Here is a 25,315-nt window from a genome sequence, read left to right on the forward strand (position 1 = left end):
GGCGGCGGGCGGTTCCCCTCGGCCCGGCCGCCTCACGCGCCGTGACCTCACTTCCGGTGCGCCGCCATGACGTGCTGCCCGCGCGCCGGAAGCGGGGGGGGGTGGGGGTGGAGGGGGCCGTGGGCCGGGAGCGCGGCCGCCATGGCGGAGTGCTCCGGCCTGCAGTTCGTCAGCCCCTACGCCTTCGAGGCCATGCAGAAGGTGGACGTGGTGCGCCTGGCGGCGCTGAGCGACCCCGAGCTGCGGCTGCTGCTGCCCTGCCTTGTGCGCATGGCGCTCTGCGCCCCCGCCGACCAGAGCCAGAGCTGGGCGCAGGACAAGAAGCTGATCCTGCGGCTGCTCTCGGGCGTGGAGGCCGTCAACTCCATCGTGGCCTTGCTCTCCGTCGACTTCCACGCCCTGGAGCAGGACGCCAGCAAAGAGCAGCAACTCCGGTACCGCGCGGAACGGCTTCTCCGAGGGGGCCGCGGGCCTGAGGCGGCGGCTGGGGGGGGGGACGGAGCAGCCCGGCCTGGGGGAAGGGGCCCTGCCCCTGGCGGGGGGGGTGGAACCAGGCGCTCTGCTAAGCTCCCCCCCCGGCCCAAACTGGGCTGTGGCGCTGCGTCCCGCCATAACGACCTGTCAGCGCCCCCCGGGTTCGGCAGAGCAGCGCCGGGGGGCTGGGGCGGACTGGCTGCCTGGGGGCCCTTCTTCCCGCTGTGCTGCGGGGGGGCAGCGGCGGGGAGTTGCCCGCTTTGGGGGGGCAGGGGTGCGGCTGGCACCCCTCCTCGGGGGGAACAGGTCGGGTGGATGCGCTCGCTTGGCTGCCTGTGCTGCTGGGGAATGGAGGTGCCTGGAATTTGTATGCTGTTATTGAATCGCATTTCGTGATGTGCTACGGGTACAGCAGTCTTCTCCGATCGCTGGCGTGACAGAAGAAATCCCTATGGAATTACTGTCTTCCTTTAACTGATAACGTTTCTCTGTTTGCAGAAACATTAATAGTTGGTTTTAATTGTCTGTTAGGCACAAGCTGGGAGGAGGTAGCGGGGAAAGCATCTTGGTGTCGCAGCTTCAGCATGGGCTGACGCTGGAGTTCGAACACAGCGATTCACCTCGTCGACTTCGTCTTGTACTTAGCGAATTGCTAGCGATTATGAACAAGGTAAACTTCTCTACATCTGGACGGCTGCAAATTTTATGTCGTTGAAAATGTGCTCTGGATAGGTTGGTACCCTGTCTGGTTCTGTTTCTGGTGCTGCTGTTGTGTGTGAGCACTCTTCTCCAGTTCTTACCTGCTTTTTACCAAGCGCTCTTCTCCAGTTCTTACCAAGACTTAAACTGTCCGTGTGATTTAACGGTAGTTTGTGATTAAACTCCTTGTGAACCCAGCTTCCTAGGGGAAGTCTTTCTTCCTCAGAACAAATGAGGGTAATCTTTTCTAATATGATTCAGACTCTATATTCTGTAATATGCTGCACTGTAATGTGATTTTGTAATATATCAGTGCAGAAACCATATTTGAAAGCAAAATTATGACTTTTCTCCGTCAGTTCTTTACTTCTGTTGCACTGCAATATTAGCCACGGTATTTCTTTTACTCTCCCTCCTCACCCCTCCCAGCACTTTATTTTCCTTGGGTAAACTTACTGGTTTTTTAGAACTATCAGCGAGCTATTTTTCTTTCTTCTGGAAAGAAGCAGTGATACCAGCCATATTGGAGGGTTTCCAGTAGTAAACGTCTCTTATTCTAAACACTGTTCTTGCCTGTTCTGTGTTTATAACTGTATGCTTTCGACAGTTTTTAACTTACTCAATCTGCTGCATTTAAAGCCATAAAAGACTGATGAGACAAGCTGTTTCATAAAACCTGTTCAGTGGTGATGAATAATGTCTTGTAGGTGTCAGAATCAAATGGTGAGTTTTTTCTGAAATCTTCTGAGCTCTTCGAGAGTCCTGTTTATCTGGAAGAGGCAGCAGATGTTCTCTGCATTTTGCAAGCAGGTGTAGTATTCTGTATTTACAGTGTTTTCTAAACTCTTATGGTTGTAACAAAATAACTTCTGGAGCCTTTGTGGCTGATTTAAGGTTCATCAAAGCTCTCTAGCGCTTTGAAAAAGGAATAGATCATAGACTGCTTTTCCATTCATTGATCTGAGCATGTTATTTAAATGCATATTAAAAGCAAGGTTTTATTTGCTTCCCAGTGAAACACCATGACTTTTAAAACCCCCTTTTTATCCAGAGCTGCCGTCACTATTGCCGATAGTTGATGTGGCTGAAGCTCTGCTGCATGTTAAAAACGGAGCCTGGTTCCTCTGCCTGCTGGTGGCCAATGTTCCCGACAGCTTTAATGAGGGTGAGTTACAGTTTCGTATTGTCTAGCTTACTTTTTCTAAAGGTGTGAAATGATTTCTAGCAGTATAGTTAATTCTGGGTTAAAGTATGTGTGATACACGTTTGAACTGAAGAGCGTTTAGCTTGTGAAATATAATTTGAGTGCATTTATACCCAGAGGTGCTGATGGGCTCCCATGCTCATCGTGTTAATTCCTTTTTTGCAGCCTACTTATGGACTCGTTGTGTGCACGTTGTAGCTTTCCCTGTGTAGGTCGCCTTTGTAAAGGCTGGCTCAGGCACTGAATGCCTGCAGACTATGAACCTGGTCTAGCCTTGCTAATGGGTCTTGTCCCTTAGACTGACAAGTATTATGAGGTGAAAAATGTGTATTTGTGGTGCCTGTTTAGCATCCCTTACCCCTCAATAAGATTTTGGTCTCCAGGGCTGCCAGATGCACAGGTTACATTAGATAGAGTACAAGTAGTAATTGGATGACACATAAATCTGTAACGACCCTGTAATTTCTCTGAGGAGAAAGGCCATTTCCTTGTTCTTATGTAGTGTAATCATGAGTTCTTGCCCAGACAAGGTTTGCGTGGCCCAGCTAATAAATCATCATGAGCTGAACAGAACCGCTTGGCTTTGTGTGTTTATGCTTATGTGGCTTTCTGTTGGAAAGGGCGGGGTTGCTTACACCTCCTGTTGGGTATTTAGTCTGTAGAGGTTTGATTAAGAATGGTGAACGGCAGGATGAGGAAAGTGTTGGAGGCCGTCGTAGAACAGAAGCACTTCGCCACCTGTGTAAAATGAACCCTTCCCAAGCTCTGAGGGTCCGAGGCATGGTGGTAAGTCTGTCGTTGGTCTGTCATGGGAATCGCAATTATGACCCTTATTGGATCTTTAGAGACAGCGAAGATGATTGAGCCTGAGCATTTTGTGTAGGTGGAAGAGTGTCATCTACCAGGTCTTGGTGTGGCTTTGACCTTGGATCACACCAAAAACGAATCCTCAGATGATGGAGTGAGCGACCTGGTGTGTTTCGTGAGTGGTTTGCTACTTGGAACAAATGCGAAGGTTCGAACTTGGTTTGGAACTTTCATCCGAAATGGCCAACAGGTATGAATATCTTCGACTGTTCTGCTTTTAAAAAATACTCCTGCAGCTTATCCTGACTCTTCTGCATGTGGGCACCTGCGTTTGTCTGAATGTATATAAAGCCTGTGGTGTGTTTTGGAGCAGTGGGACCATCAGATCTATAAACGGTGGTCCTGCAGGCAGCCATTTGGTTGTTCCTCTGAGAGACTGTCAGGTGAGGAAACTGGGGAATTGTAAGTTTGCAGTGTTTACCTGGTAAATATGTTTATCCTCAGCGTTCACAATAGGATGTTGCATCTTGACTTGCTTAGTTGTGTTAGTTAAAGCTTGGGTTTGATGTAACAAGGTCACGTGTTGCCTGTTGCCCTGGTACTGAAAATTGTATTTTATAACAATTTCTGCCCCCCTGCCCCCCCTTCTTTTTTTTCCTTGATTTCATTGTTACGAAAGCTCTTATGTAATTACATTGTTTGATGGCATGAATTTTACATTGTTGTTCTTATCTTTTAACTTCTTACACAGAGAAAAAGAGATAACATCAGTTCTGTGCTTTGGCAAATGAGGAGGCAGCTGCTCCTGGAGCTCATGGGAATCCTTCCCACGGTTCGCAGCACACACATTGTTGAAGAAGCAGATGTTGATATGGAGCCAAATGTGTCTGTGTATTCAGGACTGAAGGAAGAGCATGTCGTGAAAGCCAGCTCATTGTTACGTCTCTATTGCGCTTTGATGGGAATTGCTGGGCTGAAGTAATGAATGTTTTAAGGCTCTTGTGTTTTTTATTCACTGTCCATCCGTTTAAACAGAGGTTGAGAGCTTTGGGCGCTTTTAACATGAGCTGTCTCTTAGTGCCGTTGTGTCCTTGAAACAGCCTTGGCCGGGTTGGCCAGCTTTAGTGCAGGGGGAGACCCTTCTCACGTGCCAGCTGATGGAAGTTTCTTCTTTATAGTATAGAGAGCAAATGCTACGTCATGCTAAGGTCTGTGGTGACAAGTATGTTTTTTACTTTCCAATACTGTTCTCAGCAGAAAAAAATTGTTACTCCAATAGTAAAGTTATTTATGAACTTTGCTGATTTTTAAAATTTGAAATAAGGCAAGAACTGTAGCGCTCTTTTTAATGCTGCAAAATCAGTTCTGCAGACTTTAAAAGAAGTCAGCCTAAGTGGTTGGAGCCGTGCATAGAGAAGTTAGGTGAAAACTCTAGCAACATGCACCGTATGAGTTTTGAATTTCTGTTCCTTTGCTTTTACTTTTTAGAGAGTGCTAATGTAGCATCTTTATGGATTGTTAGTTTTAATTTTTTTGTACTAATAGGCAGGATTATATCCTGGGGAAGTTTTCTCACTGGTGTTCTCTGCTAACAGATTTTAATATCTTTAAGTTGAAAGAATTACCAGTTAATCTTGATATTAATCTATTTATAGTAATTTCATAAACAGATTAAAAACCAGAGAAAATTTAATCTGTAACTATTATGATGAGATTGGAAATCTCAGCTTTTGAATTAGCAGCGTGGGTTTTGTTCTTTTTCTGTCCTGTTCAGGCCAACTGATGAAGAAGCTGAGCAGCTACTGCAGCTGATGACCAGCCGGCCTCCCGCGACTCCAGCTGGTGTTCGCTTTGTATCTCTTTCCTTTTGTATGCTTCTGGCCTTCTCCACTCTTGTCAGGTACCTCGTGGTAAAGGAGGAGTTTTGTAAAGATGTTGCTGTTCTAGCACTGTTAAGGCAATGACCTCCCCAGAGCTGCACAGTTTGTCTCTCCTAATTCTTCATACAAATCTCCATATGTTGATTGAAGGCTCTTGTGTCTTAGCTTAGTTTGGGGTGGTTTTTGAAGGCTAAAGCAAGCCTTACTAGGCCACTTTTCCATTTAACAAGTTTATGGCTGAGTTCTTTAGAGACCCTGTGCAGAAGAGTAGCGGTGTAGGTGTTTCATGGATGTAGCTTGCTGCTGTGTGCATTCAAGACAGGAAATTGCCTGAGAATGGGACTGGAGTTTGCACTGAATATCGGTGCTTAGTGGCTGTTTAATGCTGAAGTGAAAGTGACAGGATGTCTCCTGGCATAAGATTCCTCAAATACTGGCTTTTCTGCAAGTAATTGTTAGTAAAAGTAGCGGTAGTTGCTGGGAAAAGCATCTTTTATGATTGATTTTTTTTGTGCAGCACCCCAGAACAGGAGCAACTCATGGTAATGTGGCTTAGTTGGATGATAAAGGAAGAAGCTTACTTCGAAAGGTGAGAGCAGGCTTCTTTTGTGTTTAATGATTCCAGTAATCTCACGTGTATTTACGTCCTATTGGAGATTAACTCTTCCTCTTTGTTGTCGTTAGCATTTCTGGTGTGTCTGCTTCTTTTGGAGAGATGCTTCTCTTGGTGGCCATGTATTTCCATAGTAATCAGCTCAGTGCTATCATTGATTTGGTCTGCTCCACCTTGGGAATGAAGGTAAATCTTAAGCTCTTTCTGGCACATGCATTTCTCTGTTAAAATTGACTTTTTACTGTGTATTTATGCTCTTGTATTTAGTTTTGATATGAAGAACTTCGGGTTTTCTAATACACTTAGAGCAAATGTAAAGTTAAAAAATGGGAATTAGTTCCTGTGGAAAAACATCTCGCTATGCGTACCCCTTGATACAAAGTGACGTCACGATGAAAGTATCTCCAAAAAGCGGTGACTTGTTGAAATACATCATTTGCAAATAACTTTTTTAGAGGACTAGTTGAAGTAGTTTCCAAACTGAGCTGCAAACTTCTTATTTTAAATAGAGAAGTATCTATATATATGAGTTAATTTCTGAAAATTACCAAGGGAGACTTGCCTTCGATTTACTATTGTGAAACAGTCTCTCAAATATAAAAGCTAGGTAGGTAGTTTCTAGGCTAAGGAAGACATGGAGTGATGAACTTGTGACATTTGAAAATATTTTTTGTTTACATTGTTTACATTTAAAGTGTAGATGTGAATGTTTTCCTGGTATTCCAGTGAAGACAAGTCGAAAAAGCTTAAAAGTTAGCGGTTCATAAAACAAATTTGCAGCACTTATTTGTAAGAAAGCTAGAACTTAAAATTACAAGTACTTTGTTCTTTGTTTCAGATTGTCATTAAGCCCAGCTCACTCAGCAGAATGAAGACAATCTTCACACAGGAGATTTTCACTGAACAGGTATTTTAAGCCTAGGTTGTCTTTCCCCTCTGCCCCCCTTTTTTAAATTTTCTTTCTTTTTTTCCTTCTTCTGTAATTGTTTCACTTTGACCTACAAGAAGAATCCAAGCCCTGCTGGTACTGAAGAGCCTTGGTTCTTTCTTTTTGTACTCTGTTCTGATTATGCTTTTTGAACACTTAGCTTTTTTGAATAATGAGGCAGCAAAGGAGAAAACTTGTCCACCATGACATTAGTTTTTGCAGTAGCAGGAAATTGTTCGTGATGTAGTATTTGTGCTACGGTTTTACGAATACTGTATTAAGCTACGTGAAAATGTTCTTCAGCTTCCAAAAAACCCAAAAATAAGGAAATGCCACAAAGAAAGTAGCTGTGCAACTTTGTCACCTCGTGCTTGTGCATTGTGGGAAGTTGAATATTTGTGGTATTTGTCTTGTTAATTATAACTTTCTTTTAGGTTGTTACAGCCCATGCAGTTCGCGTGCCTGTTACAGGCAATCTCAGTGCCAACATTACGGGGTTTTTACCTATTCACTGCATTTACCAGCTTTTAAAAAGTCGATCATTCACCAAGCACAAAGTATCTATTAAGGTATGTCCTTAATTTTATTTCTGTTTGTAATTTTGAATGTTGAATAGGTTTTGCAAGCTGTTTTTTTGGTTGAATTATAGGAACAGAATTCTCGATTAATCTTACAGCCTAGTACCATGTAATTTAATAAGGAATGGTGTATTAAGTTAAGGTACCTGGTTTTAGCTCCATAATCCAGACACGACAATTTAGTGAAGTTAAAAATAATATGAAAGTTATCTCTCTTCCCCCTGTCTACGCTTAATAAAATCATAGTCAGAATGATATTTCCAGCCAGGACAAGTTTTATTGGTGGGTCTGGACAGAGCAGGGTCCAGGATACAGAGTTTATCACCAAGCCCAACTCGGAACTGGTATTACACCTTCCAAAGACAAAGCCTTATTCAGCTACATCATTTTTTTGTAACTAGTTAACAGGGGATGTACATGCAGACAAAAAGAATTGCCTTCCAGCTTCGAAGTGGAACTTGCAATGGCATGTTTTTTTCTAGGACTGGATCTATCGGCAGCTCTGTGAAACCACCACTCCACTCCATCCTCAGTTGCTTCCCCTTATTGATGTCTACATTAACTCTATTCTTAATCCTGCTTCTAAATCCAACCCAGAGGCCACAAATCAGCCTGTCACGGAACAGGAGATACTGAATGTTTTTCAAGGACTTTCTGGGGTAAATAACTTTTTTGCTTCATTTGTGTACTTTAATGCGACCCTGTGGTTTGCTATTTGGTATATATGCTTGATGCAGATTCTGTAAGTTGCCTCGCTTTTTGTCTTTAACGCCTGTATAGTAAACTGCCTCCTACAGTTGTGGTCATGTGTTTCAAAGTGAATCTTGTTAGTGCTACTCAGATTTTTAGGAGGATTGCTAGTTGTCCCTGGTTTGCCCTTTTCCTTGGGAACTCACCGCCTCATGCTGTTCGAAATGCAAAGAAAGCGCTCTGTGGATTGAGAAGTGGAGGTGTTTATGTAGGATCTGCATAATTTTTGTATTGACTTGATCTTGTTGGATAAAAATACTATTTAACTGAAGCACTCTAGCTGTTTCTGAAAGAAGCATTTTCATTTTGATAGAAGTATGAGAATGGCCACTTGACATGTGTGGAATGAGTGGCAAGCATTGACTTGTATTGGAATCCTGGGATTACTCCTTATTAGTGTCCCAAGATACCAAAATACATTTTATGTTTGAAGTTTTTTTTTTTTTTAAAAAAAAAGGAAAGTTCCCTGCAGCTTTCAGCTTGGACCTCCTGTGGCTTGATATTTTTATACAAGGCCTTACCTTTCTTCGTATTCTCAGGTAAATCCAAATTTTTGTTCTCAAGAATCAGGAATGCAACATGACCTTTGTATGTGGTTTTATGTACAGGGAGAAAATACTCGTCTTAATCAGCGATACAGCATCACAACGCAATTGCTTGTCCTCTACTATGTCCTGTCGTACGAAGAAGCACTTCTGGCAAGCACAAAGATACTAGGTATGTGTATCACTGCATCAGTGGAAAACAGATTAACTGAAAAGTAGATGCAAAACAGTAATCAAAATTCATGTTGCTGTCAGATTCAAGCACAGCATAAGAAGTTTAGATTATTGTAATAAATACAGCATTGGTATGGAAATTCAGGACATAAAAGTTTCTCCTAAAACTCTGTAGTTGAACCATTTGCTTTCCAGATTAAAAAAGGTCCAAGGTGGCCAAAAAGTTACCAGAAATGTGTATGACCTTCTAATAAGTACAGCAGCAATTAACAAATTTTAAAAGAATGTTGTGTAGTTTATTGACAGAGTGTAATTTCAGTGAAAATACGGTGTCTGTATCTGGTGGCTGTTTTCACGTGCCCTTTTTAGGGTGCAGCTTCCAGCATTCAGCAACGCTGTTTTCTTCATGCTATTCAAGCAAGTCTGAGATAGTGTAAAATCAGTTACAGTTCTTCCTGCATTTATAACATCCACCTCACTGCGGGGTGTTGTGTGTGACAACAGTTTAAATTCCATGTACCAACTGATAATTGGGTTTTTTATGAATAAAAAACCTTGAATAAAGAAAATGCAGATTTGGGCTTTGATCTCAGAATCAGTTGGATTTGGTCAAAGGTAGTGTGGAGATCCTGCGAACAAATCAGAAAACGCCAGGAAGATCTGTAAATGGAAATGTTCACAGAAACGGTTTCCTGAAGAGCTTAATTTAGTACTTTTAAGAGGAATGAGGTCTGTTATTGGGGATTTTATCTGTTTAGCTGGATAGAGAGCAATATAGAGACAAGTGCTTTGCATTTTCTTTATTGATTCAGTTGGGGAAATAATTTTTTCCAACTGTAACTGTTAGACATGGTTGCTTGTCCTGTTCCCCTACAGCTGCCATGCAAAAAAAACCCAAGTCTTACTCCTCAGCATTAATGGATCAGATTCCAATCAAGTACCTCATCCGGCAGGCACAAGGACTGCAGCAGGAACTGGGAGGTATATCTGTGTGTGGAAGCCTGATGTGCGTGAAGAAGGCAGACGAAGGGGGCTTTTTAGTTCTGTGGCTGTCCTCTGTTTCGTAGTGTGCCTGCCTTTCCCATCCTTTGAAAATCTGTTGGTAGGGACTAGTGGGATTTACAGATATGTTTGAAGAGTAATAGTGAAAGTTTGAGAAAGGCAGTTCTTTTTAGAGTGGGTCTTGCCTATCTAGCATAGGTTATAGAATAGGAATTGGCTGAGAATTTTTAATTATTCCAGACAGAGTTTAAGAGTTAGTTACTGTAGGGTCCTTCCACCTTTCCAAAAGGTAACTTTTCCTTTCTGTTGGTGTTAGAATATCGGGCTGTAAACATGCAAGCTCTTTGAACTTCTTGGCAGTGATTCAGTTAAGGTCTGTCGTTGAAACGGTAGGCGCAAATACATTCAGATGACAGACGTAGCTACTCAAATCTAAGATGTATACTTTCTTAATCCCCCTAAAGGTTTGCATTCTGCACTGTTACGCCTTCTTGCAACTAACTATCCGCACCTCTGCATTGTGGACGACTGGATCTGTGAGGAACAGATCACGGGCACTGATGCCTTGCTGAGGAGGATGCTTCTTACAAACATTGCAAAGAATCACTCTCCCAAACAGCTCCAAGAAGGTAAAGAACTTCATTTGAACTAAACAGCGTTCTTTCCAAATTGGTTGGCATATAGTGGATTTGAAAGAGTGTAGCCATTTAATTCATTTGATCATACTGCATTTATATCATGAAAATTTTCTGCTGCCAAGTCAGAAAAAAATGTCAGAAATGCAGTTTTACCAAGATGCCATTGTCTTTATTTTATAGCATTTTCCATGCTGCCTGGAAATCATACCCAGCTGATGCAGATCTTAGAACATTTAACACTTCTGTCAGCTGGTGAATTGATCCCGTACGCAGAAGTATTGACATCCAATATGTATCGCTTGCTGAATGCTGGAGTCCCTCGGGGGATTCTTCAGACTGTCAATAAACTTTGGATGGTTCTTAACACTGTGATGCCAAGAAGGTAGGCTCAAAGTACTGCTGAGCTTGTTGCTGCAGGTAGGTGGAATGCCACTTTCTGTTTCAAAAATAATGACACAATGCCTGTAGGAAATTGGAGGCTGTGACTGAGTAGAATGTGTTGGAGTTGCATTCCATTTTGCTTTGTTGAATTTTTTGAACTTTGCCTTTAAAAGGAGAGTGCTTCTTGTTCTCAGGGGAAAGGAAGTCACGAGTGCACTTAAAATATAGGAGGATGGTTTTAGGGTTTATATCGTTTATGACAGATTACTGATGAACACAAACTCGCTGTGGTAAGAACATGCCTTTTCAGAGGAAGTGGATGCTCTGTTGCAGTGAAAACAGGTTGCTTGCTATAGTTTCAGTGAATGTAAGTTAACTGTATCTTGGTTAACTTCAGGGGCTGCAAATGAAGTATAGGGTTTTTGCTGCTCGATAGGCCTGGAAGAATAGAGCGAACTGAGAGAAGTGAGTGTCCAGATGCTTATGTGATCCCTTTTGTTTTACGGATTATCTATTAGAAAACCATAAAAATAATCTCATTTTAGGTTGTGGGTGATGACTGTTAATGCTCTGCAGCCTTCCGGAAAAATAGTCCGACAGCAGAAATACACTCAGAATGATCTGATGATTGATCCTTTGATCGTACTAAGATGCGATCAGAGAGTCCATAGGTAAGTGTCTCCCTCCTTTAGCTTTTTATGTGCTGTGGTACTTAGATTAATACATAGTGAATGCTAAACGGAAAAGTGTCTCACAGAAAACTTCTAAAAGCTTTCAGCACTTCAAAATGTATTTTCAAACTAATGGTATGAGCTTGTAAATTCCGTCTTTTTTGTATTAAGCTTAGTCTGGGGACTGAGTGAGCCATGCGTGCTGATTCAGCATGTCATGCTGTCTACTGGACAGCCTTACACCCAGTTCTGTATTGGAAACTTTGGGATTTGTACATAGTTCGTCCATTTTAGATTTGTATGTGTGTGATTTTTGTTCTACATAGACATTGCAGCGTGCTTAAAATGGCTGCTGCCACATGGTGGTGGTGGGGGTTGAGGTTGTAGCTGTAATACCCTTCCATTTCACCCTGTCTTTTGCCATCCCTCCTGGGCCTGCAGGTGTTCCATCTTTTTGGGTAACAGTTTCTGCCAGTGGGTGCTTGATGCGTGTGACAGAGTTGGATTTACTTAATTTCCCAAGAAAGTGTTTCAGTAGTACTTGGAAATTAGTTCCTCTAGATGTCAGTGATGACAGAGGAGGATGTGTAATGCTGCTCTGTGCCTCTGACGCAGAACAATAAGCTGAGAATTTCAGTAGTGAAAATGATCATAATCGATTGTAATGGACCAGCTTTTAAGGAGAATACAAAATAATGCAAACAGTAAGTCAAAATTTGTAAATTATAGCTTTGCTTTTTCATAGTAACGAACAAAATTGCATCTGTTATTCTAAAAAGATACAGTTAATCATTTTAAACATACTTTAGCCCCTAGCTTTATTCCTTGTGTATTCTTCTTCATGTTTTCTGTCAGTTGTGGTTTATTTCCCTCCTTTTTTATTATCCTTTTGTTCATAATAAATGCTGAACAGTCAATTTGATTTGTTTTTCATATTCTTGTTTGTATTCTGTTCCCCCTTGCCTTTAGCAATTGAGCCATGAATCCAATTTTCATTTGAGTTGCTACAACTCTGCTAGACCTCAAGTTTCTGTTGATGACATCTTTAATCCCCAACCCGTAGGTGAAATATTTAAATGTATGTCCCTTCAGCCCTGGATGCAAATTGAAAAATCCTACATTTCTAAAACTAGGGAGATTTGTAATGCAATGTGATTTGCAAACTATCATCTTAGTATTGTGGAAGTAGTTCAGAGCTTGTCTGCCTTACTTGTCCCTGTCATTCAGAGAATTATTTTTCCTTATTTCACGTATAGCTGACCTGTTTTGGGTTTCCTTTGTTCCTCAGAAATCAGTCTCTCCAGCAGTTCCTTGGTTTTGTGGAGCGAATGCATCCGTGGGTGTGCCTGAGAGGAGCAGGGCTGAATGGCAGGGCAGCAGAAGGGGTTGTGACCTTTAGTATTTTGCCATGTTAGGGAAAAGAGCTTTAGCATGAACCAGACTACAGCAAAAGGAGCCTTTGAGGATGCTTTTAGTTTGTTCATATTGTTCTGCCTACTGAAATGCCTTTGTTTTATCACGTATTCCCATATCAGGAGTCCTCCTCTGATGGATATAACTTTGCACATGTTGAACGGATATCTTCTGGCTTCAAAAGCTTACCTCAATTCTCACCTGAAAGAAACAGCAGAGCAGGACATTAGGCCATCGCAAAACAATACCATGGGTCCAGAGGCCCCAGAGGTTACAAGGGAAGAATTAAAAAATGCATTGCTTGCTGCTCAGGTAAGGGGGAAGAAATGGCTATTAAATGATGCAAGGAAAGACAATGATAAAACAGAATTGCAGAAACAGGAAATTAAAAAAGGAGACCTTTTTACTTCTTTTTTTACTGGCTTCTGTTACCATGAAAACAGCCTCTGTATTCAGATGGTTAAAGTATTTTCTGGTCTGAAGTGTTCTGTTGGTTAACTGCCTTGTAAGTGTTTTTTTCTGTTAGTTAGTATAGAAGAGTTCTGCTTACTAACCCTTTTGCCTCGTCGCTTCTGTTATCCAGAAACTTTTCCTGTACTTGGATTTGGAGCAGTAAAACATGAATAAATGTGACAGATTTATGCATAATCTTTTGAGCTATGTTATTTAAGAGAAGCAGCAAGCATTGTAAAGTGTGAGGCTGAAGAATGGTTAACTTAGCTTGATGTTACGGAAATTCTTGACTAACCCTGTTTCACAGACAGTCTCTTCTTGCTTCTGTCTGGAAGAATGTCACATATATAGTCCCTATTAGAAGATGATTTTTTAATTAATAGGAAGTTTTATATTTAAATGAGTAGTGTTGTCTTCTCTGAATACTGTGAATTACATGACCATGTGCATATTTTCTCCAATCTGGATGCTTTAAGGCACAATGGCATGTTTATTTTGAAACAGTATGAGATTCCATTGAATTCATACTTTTTATCTGTGATTATGATTATCTGTTGCATTTAAGCTTTTTTTCACTTCTCAGATGAAGTGTTGGGGGTTTTGTAATGTTCTACAGGATTTGTGATTCTTGAACTGAGTTGTTTTTAAATCTATACATAAAAAAAATCTATAGCTAGAAGTTCTAGCCACCTGACAGTTTTCCCTTTCTTAAATTGTCATTACTTCGTATTTGATTTCTTTGATCTCATTGGGGTTTTTAATGTGTGTTCTGTTGTTTTCTTCACAGGACAGTGCTGCTGTGCAGATTCTTCTAGAGATCTGCTTACCTACAGAAGAAGAAAAAGCCCAGAGCAGTAACACCCACAGCCTGCTAAAGACTGTTCATAGTACCACAGACCCAAAGAGTCCTGAGCTAGAAGAAGAAGATAGCTTGCTGTGTAATCTTCGAGAGGTCCAGTGTCTCATCTGCTGTCTGCTGCATCAGATGTACATAGCTGATCCCAACATAGTCAAACTAGTTCATTTCCAGGTCTGCTTTGCACTATTTTAGTTCTTTTCATGGTTCCTCTGGTTAAGAAAGAGCCAAATGAAGTGGTCAGAGCATACTGAATGCTGCTGCTGTGTTCCTCAGAAATTATACTGTCCCACTTTTCTGCTTCCCGTCTTGTCAAATCGGCGGTACCTACATTTCCTCCACGCTTCAGTGCTTGGACTCTGTGTTGTAGCCCAGAAGGGAGCACCTAAACTAAGTCTGTTCCTCATCGTTAAACACATGCTTTGTTTGTGCCTGTGCCCTTTTGTATGCCAAAAGACTTTGTCCATTCTAGGCCAAGGAAAACTGGCTTAATCATCTTATAATTACTTGTTCCACATCTTTTATGGGTTACTTTTTTCTGGCCATGTTTTTAAGTCAGTATACCCATTATTCAAAACTGTAATTTGGCTTCAAATGTAAACATCTTATCTTTCCTTTCTGGTAGGCCACAGTTTATCTCTTTATAGAGTGGAAGGAGAAAGGTTGTCCCTGCCAAAGCAGCTGTACACCTTCAAAAAAAGAAGAGGGGAAAGCGAGCAAATTTTTTAATATAAATGCATTTTTATTGTGTGTCGAATTGCTCATTGCCAGATGGCAGTCTCTTTAAAAGCAGTTAATTTGCCTTGACCTGGAACTGATTATGTGCTAAAAAAGTCATAACAGTGCAGTTGTGAAATAAGCAAGTTGGGGCCTGCGGTGAAGTCTGGAACATGGGAAGGACACAGAAGGAAAGGGTCACTGCAGTCTCATTTAGTCTGGGGAGTGGAGGGAGAGTTTCTGTGCAAATCGTACATGGAGTATTGAGGATAAAGAACCGATGCAGACCCTGGGTTTGTCACCCAGCTTGCCCCTTGTTACCTTGGGATACAAGCCTGTTGCTTATAATTCTGAACAAAAGAGATTTACAAGTATATTGGTTTTGAAAAAAGCATGAACACAGATTTAATTTAAAGTCTTAATTGAAGCAGAATTTTTAAAACACCTTTGAAACATTGACAGATCTGTATTCTTAATCACACAGGGTTATCCATGTGAACTTCTGGCACTGACAGTGGCGGGGATTCCGTCAATGCACATCTGTCTGGATTTCATACCGGAGCTCATTGCCCAGCCTGAACTTGAAAAGCAGGTACTGTACAGTCATCTAATTTGAGAATCACTGTAAACCATTAAACCTGATGAATTATTGGTTAAGGGGAGAAAATAAAAAGATCACTAAAAAAAGTCCTGTTCTAACTTGCCTGGGATTTTGAGGCAATATCTGGAGCACTTTTACCTTAAATTAAAAGCCCAGCCTTTAGATCCTCTTCAGATCACAGCTCTTGTAACACATCTCTGTACACTTGCTTAGGAAATACTCATGAATTTCAATATTACCTTCAAGAACATGAACAAAAGCGCTTTTCAGTAACGACTTTCATTCATTCTTTGTGTTGAGTATAAGTCGGTTGGCAAAGTTTTACTTACTTAGTTTTCATCTGATACTTTATAGCTACAGGAACTTCTCTGAAGATTTAGGTTTTGAAAACCTTTTTTGCAAAGATATTCTGTAGAACAGATGAAGCAGCCTTAAAATAAAAATTTTTTTCATTCTCATGAGAAGCTTGACTACCGAGTCTCTTTCCAGGGAATATTACTGCTGTTTCTTGAAGCAAGCTTGGGAAAAAACTATAAGGCATGAATTTCTAAGTCAGTTTAGATTTCTCCTTTGCCAGTTGTCTTACCAGGTCCTTCCCTGGTCTTAACTGCAAGAGCAAAAGCAAGCTTTTGCAAACTTGCAAAAGCAAGAGCAAAGAATGACACGTGCAGCTTTCCTCAAAGTTAGACTGTTTCAGTCTGGAGAGTCATCGTTTCTTCTTACTACAGGCTCGGCAAAGGGAGAGTCAGGAGATTGATTTGAAATTTTTCACCAATATTTTTTAAGGTCTTCTCATGATGATTATGAAAAAAAATGGCAAATAATCATTACTATTACTTCCTAAAGCAATTTGTAGACCCCGATTTAGTATACTGTGGCAAGGGGAGATAACGTATTTTGCTGGTTGTAGGTAACTGAAATTTGTTGGGCTAAAGACTCCTGTTCCTGCATCAGGCCATTTTTGTAGTTGCTCTTATTTAATCCCTTCTCAAATACTAAGTTACTGCAAGGGTTATATTGTAAATCATGTGTTTCTTTGTTGCTCATCATTAATTTGGAACAAACAGTGTCTGTGGGGGAGATTTTGAAATACTAACACTCATACTTTGATTAATGTTAAATACTTGTGGGGTTTTTTCTTCATGTCAGCAGAAAAAATTCAGAGTAACTATTATTAAGGCTTGTCAGGCTTTAGTTTCCTCATTGGTAAAATAGAGACTATTTACTAACTCATAAGTTACGTGAAGAGCTTTGGCTAGAAAGTGCAAAGCAATCTGTAACTTTATTGCTTATTCCTATTTTGCCTTTCATCTACTTAACAGATATTTGCCATCCAGTTACTGTCATTTTTGTGTATCCAGTACGCACTACCTAAATCTCTCAGCGTGGCTCGTTTAGCTATCAATGTGATGGGGACCCTACTCACAGGTAAGCACTCCAGCAACCCCTGCGTGCATGGTTGTGCAAGTTAGAATTATTTGTCTAGGTTGAATGTGTCTAAATGCCGCTGTGTTAATTGTGATTGTAGAAGTACAACAGTTCTTGACAGGATTTTTATAATAATTCCTTTTTACTTAACCATTTCCTTTTCCTTCATAGTTTTAACCCAGTCGAAGCGCTATACTTTTTTTATGCCAACCCTGCCTTGTTTGGTGTCATTCTGTCAAGCCTTTCCTCCTTTGTATGAGGATATTATGTCTCTGCTGATACAAATAGGACAAGTTTGTGCCTCTGATGTTGCTACACAGACAAGAGACTTCGACCCAATTATTACACGTAAGTCCAGTACTTTGCATTTCAAAAGTAGCGTCATGGTCCAGGGAGAATATTATGTTAGTGTTTCAAAAGTTTGAGTGTAGTTGGAATGCAGTATGAATTTACTGCTGTTGTCCTGTAATGTAGAAGGAATAGGGAGGGGTGGGTTTACTGGATTGGAGGAGAGAGTTTAGAGGCTACAGGGGCTGAAAGTACCCCTTTTATTAAACATCGTACTCCCTTCCATTTATTTCCTTGCTTGTATCATTCCAAGATGTATCCCTGCGTGCAGGTGTTGTGTGTAGGATTTGGAATTGCAGTCTAAGGATTAAAGACGTGAGTAAAGGCCACTGGCTTCTGAGAACGCAAGGATGGTTCCACCCCTCAGCTGAGGCGTAATGGCCACATAAATCTTCCTAATCTGTCAGAAATGCAGTCACATGAGCTACCTGAAGTCTTACCCATGACATAGTATGGTTGGATAAATATGTAGTGACTGTGTGAACATGGATTAACTGTTTAAGTGTACCAGTTGATCTTGAGCATGTTTTTGTGTGTCTTTTTTTGTCAAGAGACAAATGCTCCATTCATGTGATACAGGGTTCCCTGATGCTATCTATGCTAGGATATTGATGTCAAAAGAAGTAAAAGGGAATATAAAAATCCCCAAATGAGTCAGACATAGGTGAATGAAAAGGAATGTTGTAGTGTCTCTAGAAATAATTTGTGGAGTTAGGTCCGGTGCATGAAGTAGTGATGGCTCAAATTTGCAGTTTCATAGCACACGTGTTTGTGTGTTATGGGTGTGGTATAACAAGTTTTAAAAATTATTTATTTTCATGTGCTCTTCGTCTTCTACTTAATTTTCTAGGTCTCCAGCAACTAAAGGAGAAACCACATGAAATGTCAGGACTTTGTACAGATTCATCTAACAAAAATTGTTCAAGGGACATTGCAAGCGTGGACCCCGATGTTCAGTTATGCCAGTGTGTTGAAAATACTATCATTGATATAATTAACATGAGTGTAAGTGGAGTTTAGGAAAAAGGCAAATGAAATTGTACTGTAGCTAGTCCCATGGTCTGTGGTGCCTGAATTTTGAGAAAGCTGCAGAAGTGGACTGAGGAAGCAGAGCACAAGGAGTCCAAGGTTTTCATTTATTCAATCTAGTTATGGCTGAAAAGAAAATTCATTAAAGAGGCAAATGTTGCTTCCAGTGAAAACTTTTGAGGCTGATGGTGTCAGTAAATAATTTCCAGTGAAACTGAGCATGATTTTCAGGCTTGCTCGGTGTCTGAAGTGATACAGCAACACACCCAAAAGAGTTTTGTAACACTCTTGAAAAGTGAATACTTAATTTGTTGAGCAAACAGTAAAATGATGGGTCAGAAAAATTTGAGATTGAAGCGTTTTGCTTAAGTTAAATGAACTATTGTTCCAGAGCCTTGCAGAGCAAGAGGAAATAAAACACTCCAAGGAAGACTTGAAAAAGTGTAAGTAACTTGCAGCATCACATTGAGTACTAAGAAAATAGTTTATTTTTTTTTAATTTGTGTTTCAAACCATTGGTCACAGTTTCAGTTCATGAGATCGGGACCTTCGTTTAAAGATCAGCCAGCCTTTGTTAAAAGTTGGAAACTGGTTTAAAAGTTTCTTGAAAAGAAAGAACTAGTACTACAAAATGAGCTGAATAAAGGTGCTTTTTAAAGAGTATGTATTTTTCACACAGCTCAGATGGTTTAGTGTATTTTAACATCACTTAGTAGAAATGAGAAAGACTTCAAGAAACAAGTGAAAGATATCTCAGTTGTCATCAGGATAGGATTAAAAAAAGAAATTAGTGTTTGGGGTGACTGGCAGAAGGTAGATTTCTTTGTAATGAAAGGAATGGCAGGTGTCAGCCCTACAGAAGCGGCTACGTGCAGCTGAGCGCAGGAGAAGGCCGAACCCTTGGTGCCTCATGCAGCTGGTGGCAGTTTGATGGGGCGCAGCCAGGAGCCCAGCAGGGTGGCATGGCGGGGGGCACGGTGCCGTGTGCGGCAGAGGAAGAAAGCCGAGGTTTGGCTGCTGTGCCAGAAGCAAGCACAGTATTCAACACGCATGGGTCACTAAATTGTCAGTCCAGCCCTTACTATTCCCTTCAGTGACAGCAGCCAGGGTCCTTAAATAAATAAATATGTTATTTTTTTTATTAAAACCAGTTTCTATTCCAGAAATAATGGTCTGATCTTTAGCGTGGTCTTGAGAAAGACTTGCATAGCTGAGCTTCCACCCGTGCTGGGCAGGGATGGATGAGGGAGAACACAGAATTGCCAGACACTGACCGGCTCTGTGCTCACCAGCACGCCATAGCCAGTCGGCTGTGCCGTTGTGCTCATCTTGATGTAAAGTGTGTAAATAATATAAATGTATTTTTTTTCTTTGTTCTAAGTGTAATTTTGTATGCTGTAGTGATATTGAAATAAAAAAAAACCCTCATGTGTGACTTAATATAGGCAACTCCCTTGGAAATTAAGTTTTCCAGCTGCACACCCGGTGTGCCCCGAGGGAAGCTCCCGGGAGCTCAGAGCAGCCCCTGGAATGGGAACAGCGGGGTGGTATTGAAAAGCCACTGAATTTTCTAAAAATAGTCTTTTTTTTTTTTTTTTTTGTTCCCAATACAGTGTTTTCTGTGCACTGTGCCTAAAACACGGTAAATAAAAAAATGATATTATTGATATTATTAAATATACTGGATTAGAATATTATCATCATTATTATTCCCCCACGGTAAACACGTGGTTGCCTAGCAACGAGCACAACCCGGAAGGCAACAAGGCCCTCCGCCACTGGTTCTCGTAGCGCAGAGGTGGGAGGCGGGAGCGGCTCAGTGTGCGATTTGCTGATTGGCGGCGCAGGGCCCCTTCCCGTCAGCTGATTGGCGCCGGGGCGGAGGCGGGAAGGACGGACGGCGAAGAGGGCCGCCGTCGCCTGAGGTGAGCGGCCGCGCGCAGCCGCTGGTCGCCTGAAGGGGCGCGGAGCGCGGCTGTGAGGGGACCAGGCTCGCGTGGGGTGAGGGAGGAAGGGGGGTTTTGGGGGGCCCTGCCGCTTAAAGAAGCGAAGGCCCAGGTGCCTTTGTGTAGGCTGGGGTGGGGCGGCGCTCAGAGGAGAATGGCAGCCGCTTTCCCTGCCCGCAGAGAAGCAGAACAATTCTCCCCAGGGCGGGAGTAGGGCCGAGGCGGCCTCGCGGTTTCCCTGCGGGGTGGCCCCGGTGCGCCCAGAGCCGCTCCCGGGACGAAGGGTCCCTCCGAGGTCCAGGGCCCCCGCCGCCTCCTGCCCGCTGGGGTTGAACCTTCCCCGCCCCCGGCGGGGCTCGCTCGGCTCCGGGGCGAAGCTGGCCGCCAGGCAGCGCCCGTTGCGGGGAGCTCCCCGGGTGGCGGGGAAAGGCCTTTCGATGGGCTGCGGTTCCCTTCCTGCCAGCGGGGTGGGGTGTAAGCTCACGCTAGCAATCTCTTTTTGCCAGGATTTCTTTTTCTTGTTGAGGCAGTTGGTGATGAAACTGAATCATGCCATGCGTTCGTGGTTGCTTGATGTTTATATTTACTTATTAAAAGTCAGATGAGGACACAGGTTAGTGAGTTAATTTATCACACACATCTGCTAATTCAAAATTGCTCTTTTATTCTGTAAATGGTGAAAACCTATCAGAAGAAAACCAACTGTGTCGTTTAAAAAATGTAGTTGTCCTTTTTTTAAGCTGTCTGTGCCCCTTCAGGGTTTTTAATTCAATAATTTCAACAATTTTATGTCATACGGAAGCTGACTTTCTTTTATTACCCAGCATGAGAGAAATACAAGATAACACAGAGTAGTAAAAGGAATGACACCTCATTTCCCCCTGAATAATTACTCTATTATTAGTAGAAGAAAAGTATTAGTTTTTAAACATCTCATTTTTAAAGTAATTGTCCAGTTTTATTTTCTCATTGTTTTCAAATGAACAGTATAAGCTACTGTGGTCAACTGTATCTTTCTAGTTTGCAGTGTCATGGTGTTCAAGCTAATGGACATACAGGATTGAAAAACTGATGATATTTAGTTATTAAATATCCTAAAAGACTTTCCCCCTCCTTCCCCCAAGGATTTGGGTCTTATCTCTACCAATATTCAGTCTGAGAAGTAGAACCTGAAATGATGTGTGCAGTTATCGTACTTTTATTTAGATTGCTGATGTTACTCATCTGATGGTGGCAGCTTGCTCTTATTAGTAACAAGGATCTAGCCTGAACTGATGGTGTGTGGTATAAGTTTCCGTGTGCTAGTTCTGTTAATATCCTGAACTGCTTAGCCCCCCTTATCAGATTAGCAGTTTCTGCTTGATTTTATTTGGTGCTATATGTTGTTTCAGGCTTTGCCTGGTTGTTAGTGTTGACTTGTTAATACTATTCTTTTATTGCAGTTATAAACCTGAAATAAATGAGAGGATAAAGCGGCAATGTCTTCTGATGTGTCAGAATATACTATTGGGGGAGTGAAGATCATATTCCCTTGTAAGGCTTACCCTTCACAACTTGCTATGATGAATGCTGTAAGTAGAATTTATCTTAACGTTCGCTAAACTAATAGCTTATGCTTTCCAATACCTATCAGCATTTAGAAAACTAGCATGTTAAATTCAGAGCCTCCAGTATCTTGACAATTTCAGTTGTAATGTAACTTACTGTTCTCTATGCTGCACAATGGTATCTGGCCCGTGACTGGGGAATGCTGAAGTACATTTTGCATTTTGTGAACATTTATGCTAAGAAACAAGTTGTGTGTTAGGTAATATGTACAATTCTTCAACTAGATATACTGTAATAGAAATTGTATGTAATTTTGCAGTTATATAAGGAGGGAATGATTTAGTAAAACATCAGTCTTTTAAACAGAGAATTCTAAGTTCACCAAGTTTTGACTTTTTGGAGAGTTTTTAATGATGAATTATTATACTTTCCATTTGAACAGTTTTAGCCATTTTTTCCTCTTTGGAACAAATGGTTTGGTTGTCTGACAGATGTTTTCAATGTTTTGGTTCTTTAAGACTAAAGGAAGCAAGCTAGCCCCATCAGGTCTTGCTGTTAGCAGGTACGTATTTCACAGTATTTCCCTCTCAGTATTGCCAATGAGGCATGTTCCTCTTGAGAGAAATACAGCTAAAGGCTGCATTAATAATAACCTGTTATGATTAAAAGTGATTGGTGAAGGGTGGTTTTGCTTTTCTTTACAAGATGGCAGGTGTCCTGATATTTTTAGAAGTTAATTCTAGCTTAGCTAAAGACATCCTTTTTGGGTTTCGGTTTTTTTTCTATTAATTCTGTGTTTGTTCTTGTTATTCTCCTTAAAGATTATTAAGGGCTTAAATAACAGGCAACACTGTTTATTGGAGAGCCCTACAGGCAGTGGCAAAAGTTTGGCATTACTTTGTTCTGCATTATCATGGCAGCAGTCTCTATATGGTAAGTTGTCTTAGTGTCTGTTTGCTCAGTTTTTATTACCAAAATATATTATAATGAGTTGTTGTTGCTGTTGTTTATCAGCCTTTAAACATGTGGTTTCAGGAATCTAACCATCTTGTTGTCCACCTTGCCTTATTGGCAATGTAAAACAGTAATGGCTAGTAATACTAAGCTGGATTTAGGTGTCTGTTATCATGAGGGAGTTATATGGCTGTTGGAACTTTGAAAGAAAATACTTCTAGGTTGTATTTATGAAGATTAAATTGAAGAAGAGGGGTATTTTTCATTTCTCCAGGTTTTTACAGTTCTGTGCACTGCAGTTCACAGGGTAATGACAGTTTGTTCAGACTTTATAGAGACTCAAGGTTTATAACTAGTACCTAAACAAAAGCTTTCCTCTTAACTGTTTTGAAAGTAGTTCTCATGTGTAGTCTTGACTAATTTCTAATGGGAGACAAATGACTGTGTCCTTCAGAGAAATCACAGCTTATGTCGTCGAGTGAAAAGGAAGACAGAAAGCCAGAGACCTCACCACCATGTCGCTGCACGTGTCATTCCCAATCTAAGAGCAATGAGGCTGCAACAAGTGTAAATAATGGTGCTTCTTGTTCTTTTAATAATTATGAAATGGGAAGTTCCATAAAACCTGGAAGCCCGCTAACAAACACAGGTAATTTCATACATAGGCAGTTAAAAATCTGTTCTGGAAGTAAAATACGTAGCCAGTGATGTCAGGGTTTGTTGCTTTCAAGTCAGGCACTTTTTTTATCATCATAATAGGGGAGTCCTACATAATTCTGCCCTGTATGGAAATGGTGGTTAATCAGTCTAGAAATGTCTAATACTATTTCCTACATCATATGTATTTACTATAAATTCTCTTTTTAAAATGTTGCCCTTATTTAATGCATTCCTCGTGGTGGACGTGCCTTTTATTTTTAATTACAGAATGTAAGGAAAATGAAACGCTAGCTTCGAAATTGTCTGTCAAAAAAAAGTTATCTCAATGTGACAATGAGAATGATGATTTTCAAGCAGACAGGAAAAGGATTCGTCCTTTAGAAACTGAGCAGCAGGTGAGCAAGGTTTATTGGCAGTAAAATAATGCAGTTGTAGCTCAATAAAGCTGTCAAGTATCAGTCAACATCATAGAAGGGCACAGAGATGTGTCACAGTTTAGATTGTCAGGTTTTTGTTCATTTTTATTGTTACAAAAGAGTCCATTGTTGCATTACATTGTTCATAATACCATGTCCTAACCTTGCATATTTAAACACCTAATAGCCCCAAAGTATATTTATCCCCAATTGACTTGAAATGTTAAGTCAAAGTATGAGATTCTAGTGTTGAAAGTGCTCTTGCAAATATGTGTTAGAAATACATTCACAGCATTATTTCTATCAGAGTTCCGTTTTATAGCCTGTCAGTTGTAGTTATCTCTGGCCTAATGTGTGAAGTGCAATATTTCTGCAATGTTTTCATCTGTGTCGGTATTGGTAGCACGTGACTTACTACTCGTATTCAGAGGTGCCTTGTAAATAGCTTTGACGTTGCTTTAATGTATTGCTCAGATGGTTATTTCTGTTTAAGTTTTTAGAACAAAATGGCTTGAATTTATTTCTTGTTTTACTTATGGAAGTTTTCTGCTTATATCTATGTCATAATTGCTGTCTGTTTGGTAACAGTGGGAAATTATAGAAGAAAAGCTCAGCAATAGTTTACAGATTTTGTTCTTGTGGTTGTTGCTGAACTTTGTCATTAAAGCTTTATAGCTTTCCCCAAATGACTTTTGTGTGGCTTAGATTTGGTTAGACTGCTAAGAAATATTAGTGATGCACTGTCTTACTGAAACAGACTCGGTGGAAAACAGTGGAAACAAAATCACTGACTGCCAGTGTAAGCACATACTTCTGTCCAGCATATTTGAACACAGTGCTGTTTTTCCCCAGCAGGTTAGAAAACGTCATTGTTTTGCAAAAGGAGTGCAGCTAGTTGATGCTTTAAACGTTCATAATCAGAGAAATAATGGAGAGCTGATTGCTCAATCTGAAAAAAGTGTGAAAACCACTACCTTTTCTGCCAAAACAGTAAGTAATAGAGTAATATGTTTTACATCAGGACTGTTAGTTCAAGAGCAATTAAAAAAAATTACCCTAAAGTGATTATGTATGAAATGCAACTTGTTGATGGATTCCTAGAAAACACTGTACTTCTGGCTGCATTACAGCCTGACGTAAAGCTTCCCAAGTATAAGTTGCTTTGAAGTAATATATTGTCGTTACCAATAGCCAGAACAGCACTGGCTTGTACTCCTTACGGTGCTGTCTAACCAACGTGGTTTGTAAAGTGTAAACTATTTCTGTGAAAGATGTTCTTCTAAACAGCGGGTTGAACTCTTACACTGTGGTTCCGCAATAGCACAGAACCTGGCCCAGCAATTCAGCCTGTAAACTTCCGATATGTGACAGCAATTGTGGAACAAATATAAATCTGTGTTATATTCCAATTTATAGTAGATTTATGACATTATGGAAGAACTTGAAACTAGGACCATGGAAATTAAGTGACATCAGAGTTTGTAGATTTTATGCAACTTGCCATTCATTGTTTTGTGGCATATGTAGTAAATGAAAGACAGCATTTAATATTTATGCGTGTGCCTTTTAGACCTTAAGAAAGTAGTAGAGAGAAAGTCAGAG

General features: G+C 40.9%; 2 protein-coding genes across 6 annotated transcripts in view; both read left to right on the plus strand.

Moving 5' to 3' along the window:
• The first annotated feature begins 106 nt into the window (after window positions 1-106).
• Window positions 107-19,629, plus strand: INTS2 (integrator complex subunit 2). The gene is made up of 24 exons (XM_055719534.1): window positions 107-434; window positions 1,006-1,144; window positions 1,881-1,983; window positions 2,225-2,338; window positions 3,033-3,163; window positions 3,261-3,434; window positions 3,936-4,162; window positions 4,959-5,084; window positions 5,582-5,653; window positions 5,749-5,863; window positions 6,516-6,584; window positions 7,040-7,174; window positions 7,666-7,842; window positions 8,542-8,650; window positions 9,529-9,633; window positions 10,119-10,283; window positions 10,473-10,674; window positions 11,219-11,344; window positions 12,880-13,069; window positions 13,998-14,240; window positions 15,268-15,375; window positions 16,707-16,812; window positions 16,984-17,160; window positions 18,011-19,629. Exons 1-24 carry the CDS (start codon window positions 142-144, stop codon window positions 18,178-18,180), a joined length of 3,576 nt encoding a protein of 1,191 aa, XP_055575509.1. The 5' UTR covers window positions 107-141; the 3' UTR covers window positions 18,181-19,629.
• Window positions 19,630-19,954: 325 nt separating this feature from the next.
• BRIP1 (BRCA1 interacting helicase 1) overlaps window positions 19,955-25,315 on the plus strand; it is a 65,315-nt gene continuing 59,954 nt past the window's right edge. For 2 of the 5 annotated variants that reach the window (XM_055719505.1, XM_055719528.1), the window contains exons 1-6: window positions 20,624-20,748; window positions 21,578-21,706; window positions 22,505-22,616; window positions 23,092-23,286; window positions 23,565-23,692; window positions 24,566-24,703. In XM_055719505.1, the coding sequence (XP_055575480.1) occupies window positions 21,614-21,706; window positions 22,505-22,616; window positions 23,092-23,286; window positions 23,565-23,692; window positions 24,566-24,703 (666 nt within the window). In that variant the 5' untranslated portion in view covers window positions 20,624-20,748; window positions 21,578-21,613. Of the gene's footprint in view, window positions 20,115-20,623; window positions 20,749-21,577; window positions 21,707-22,504; window positions 22,617-23,091; window positions 23,287-23,564; window positions 23,693-24,565; window positions 24,704-25,315 lie in introns of those variants that run through there. The other 3 variants (XM_055719518.1, XM_055719511.1, XM_055719520.1) reach the window with 3 other exon arrangements.

Source organism: Falco cherrug, chromosome 1, assembly GCF_023634085.1.
Source record: "Falco cherrug isolate bFalChe1 chromosome 1, bFalChe1.pri, whole genome shotgun sequence".
Taxonomy (NCBI): domain Eukaryota; kingdom Metazoa; phylum Chordata; class Aves; order Falconiformes; family Falconidae; genus Falco; species Falco cherrug.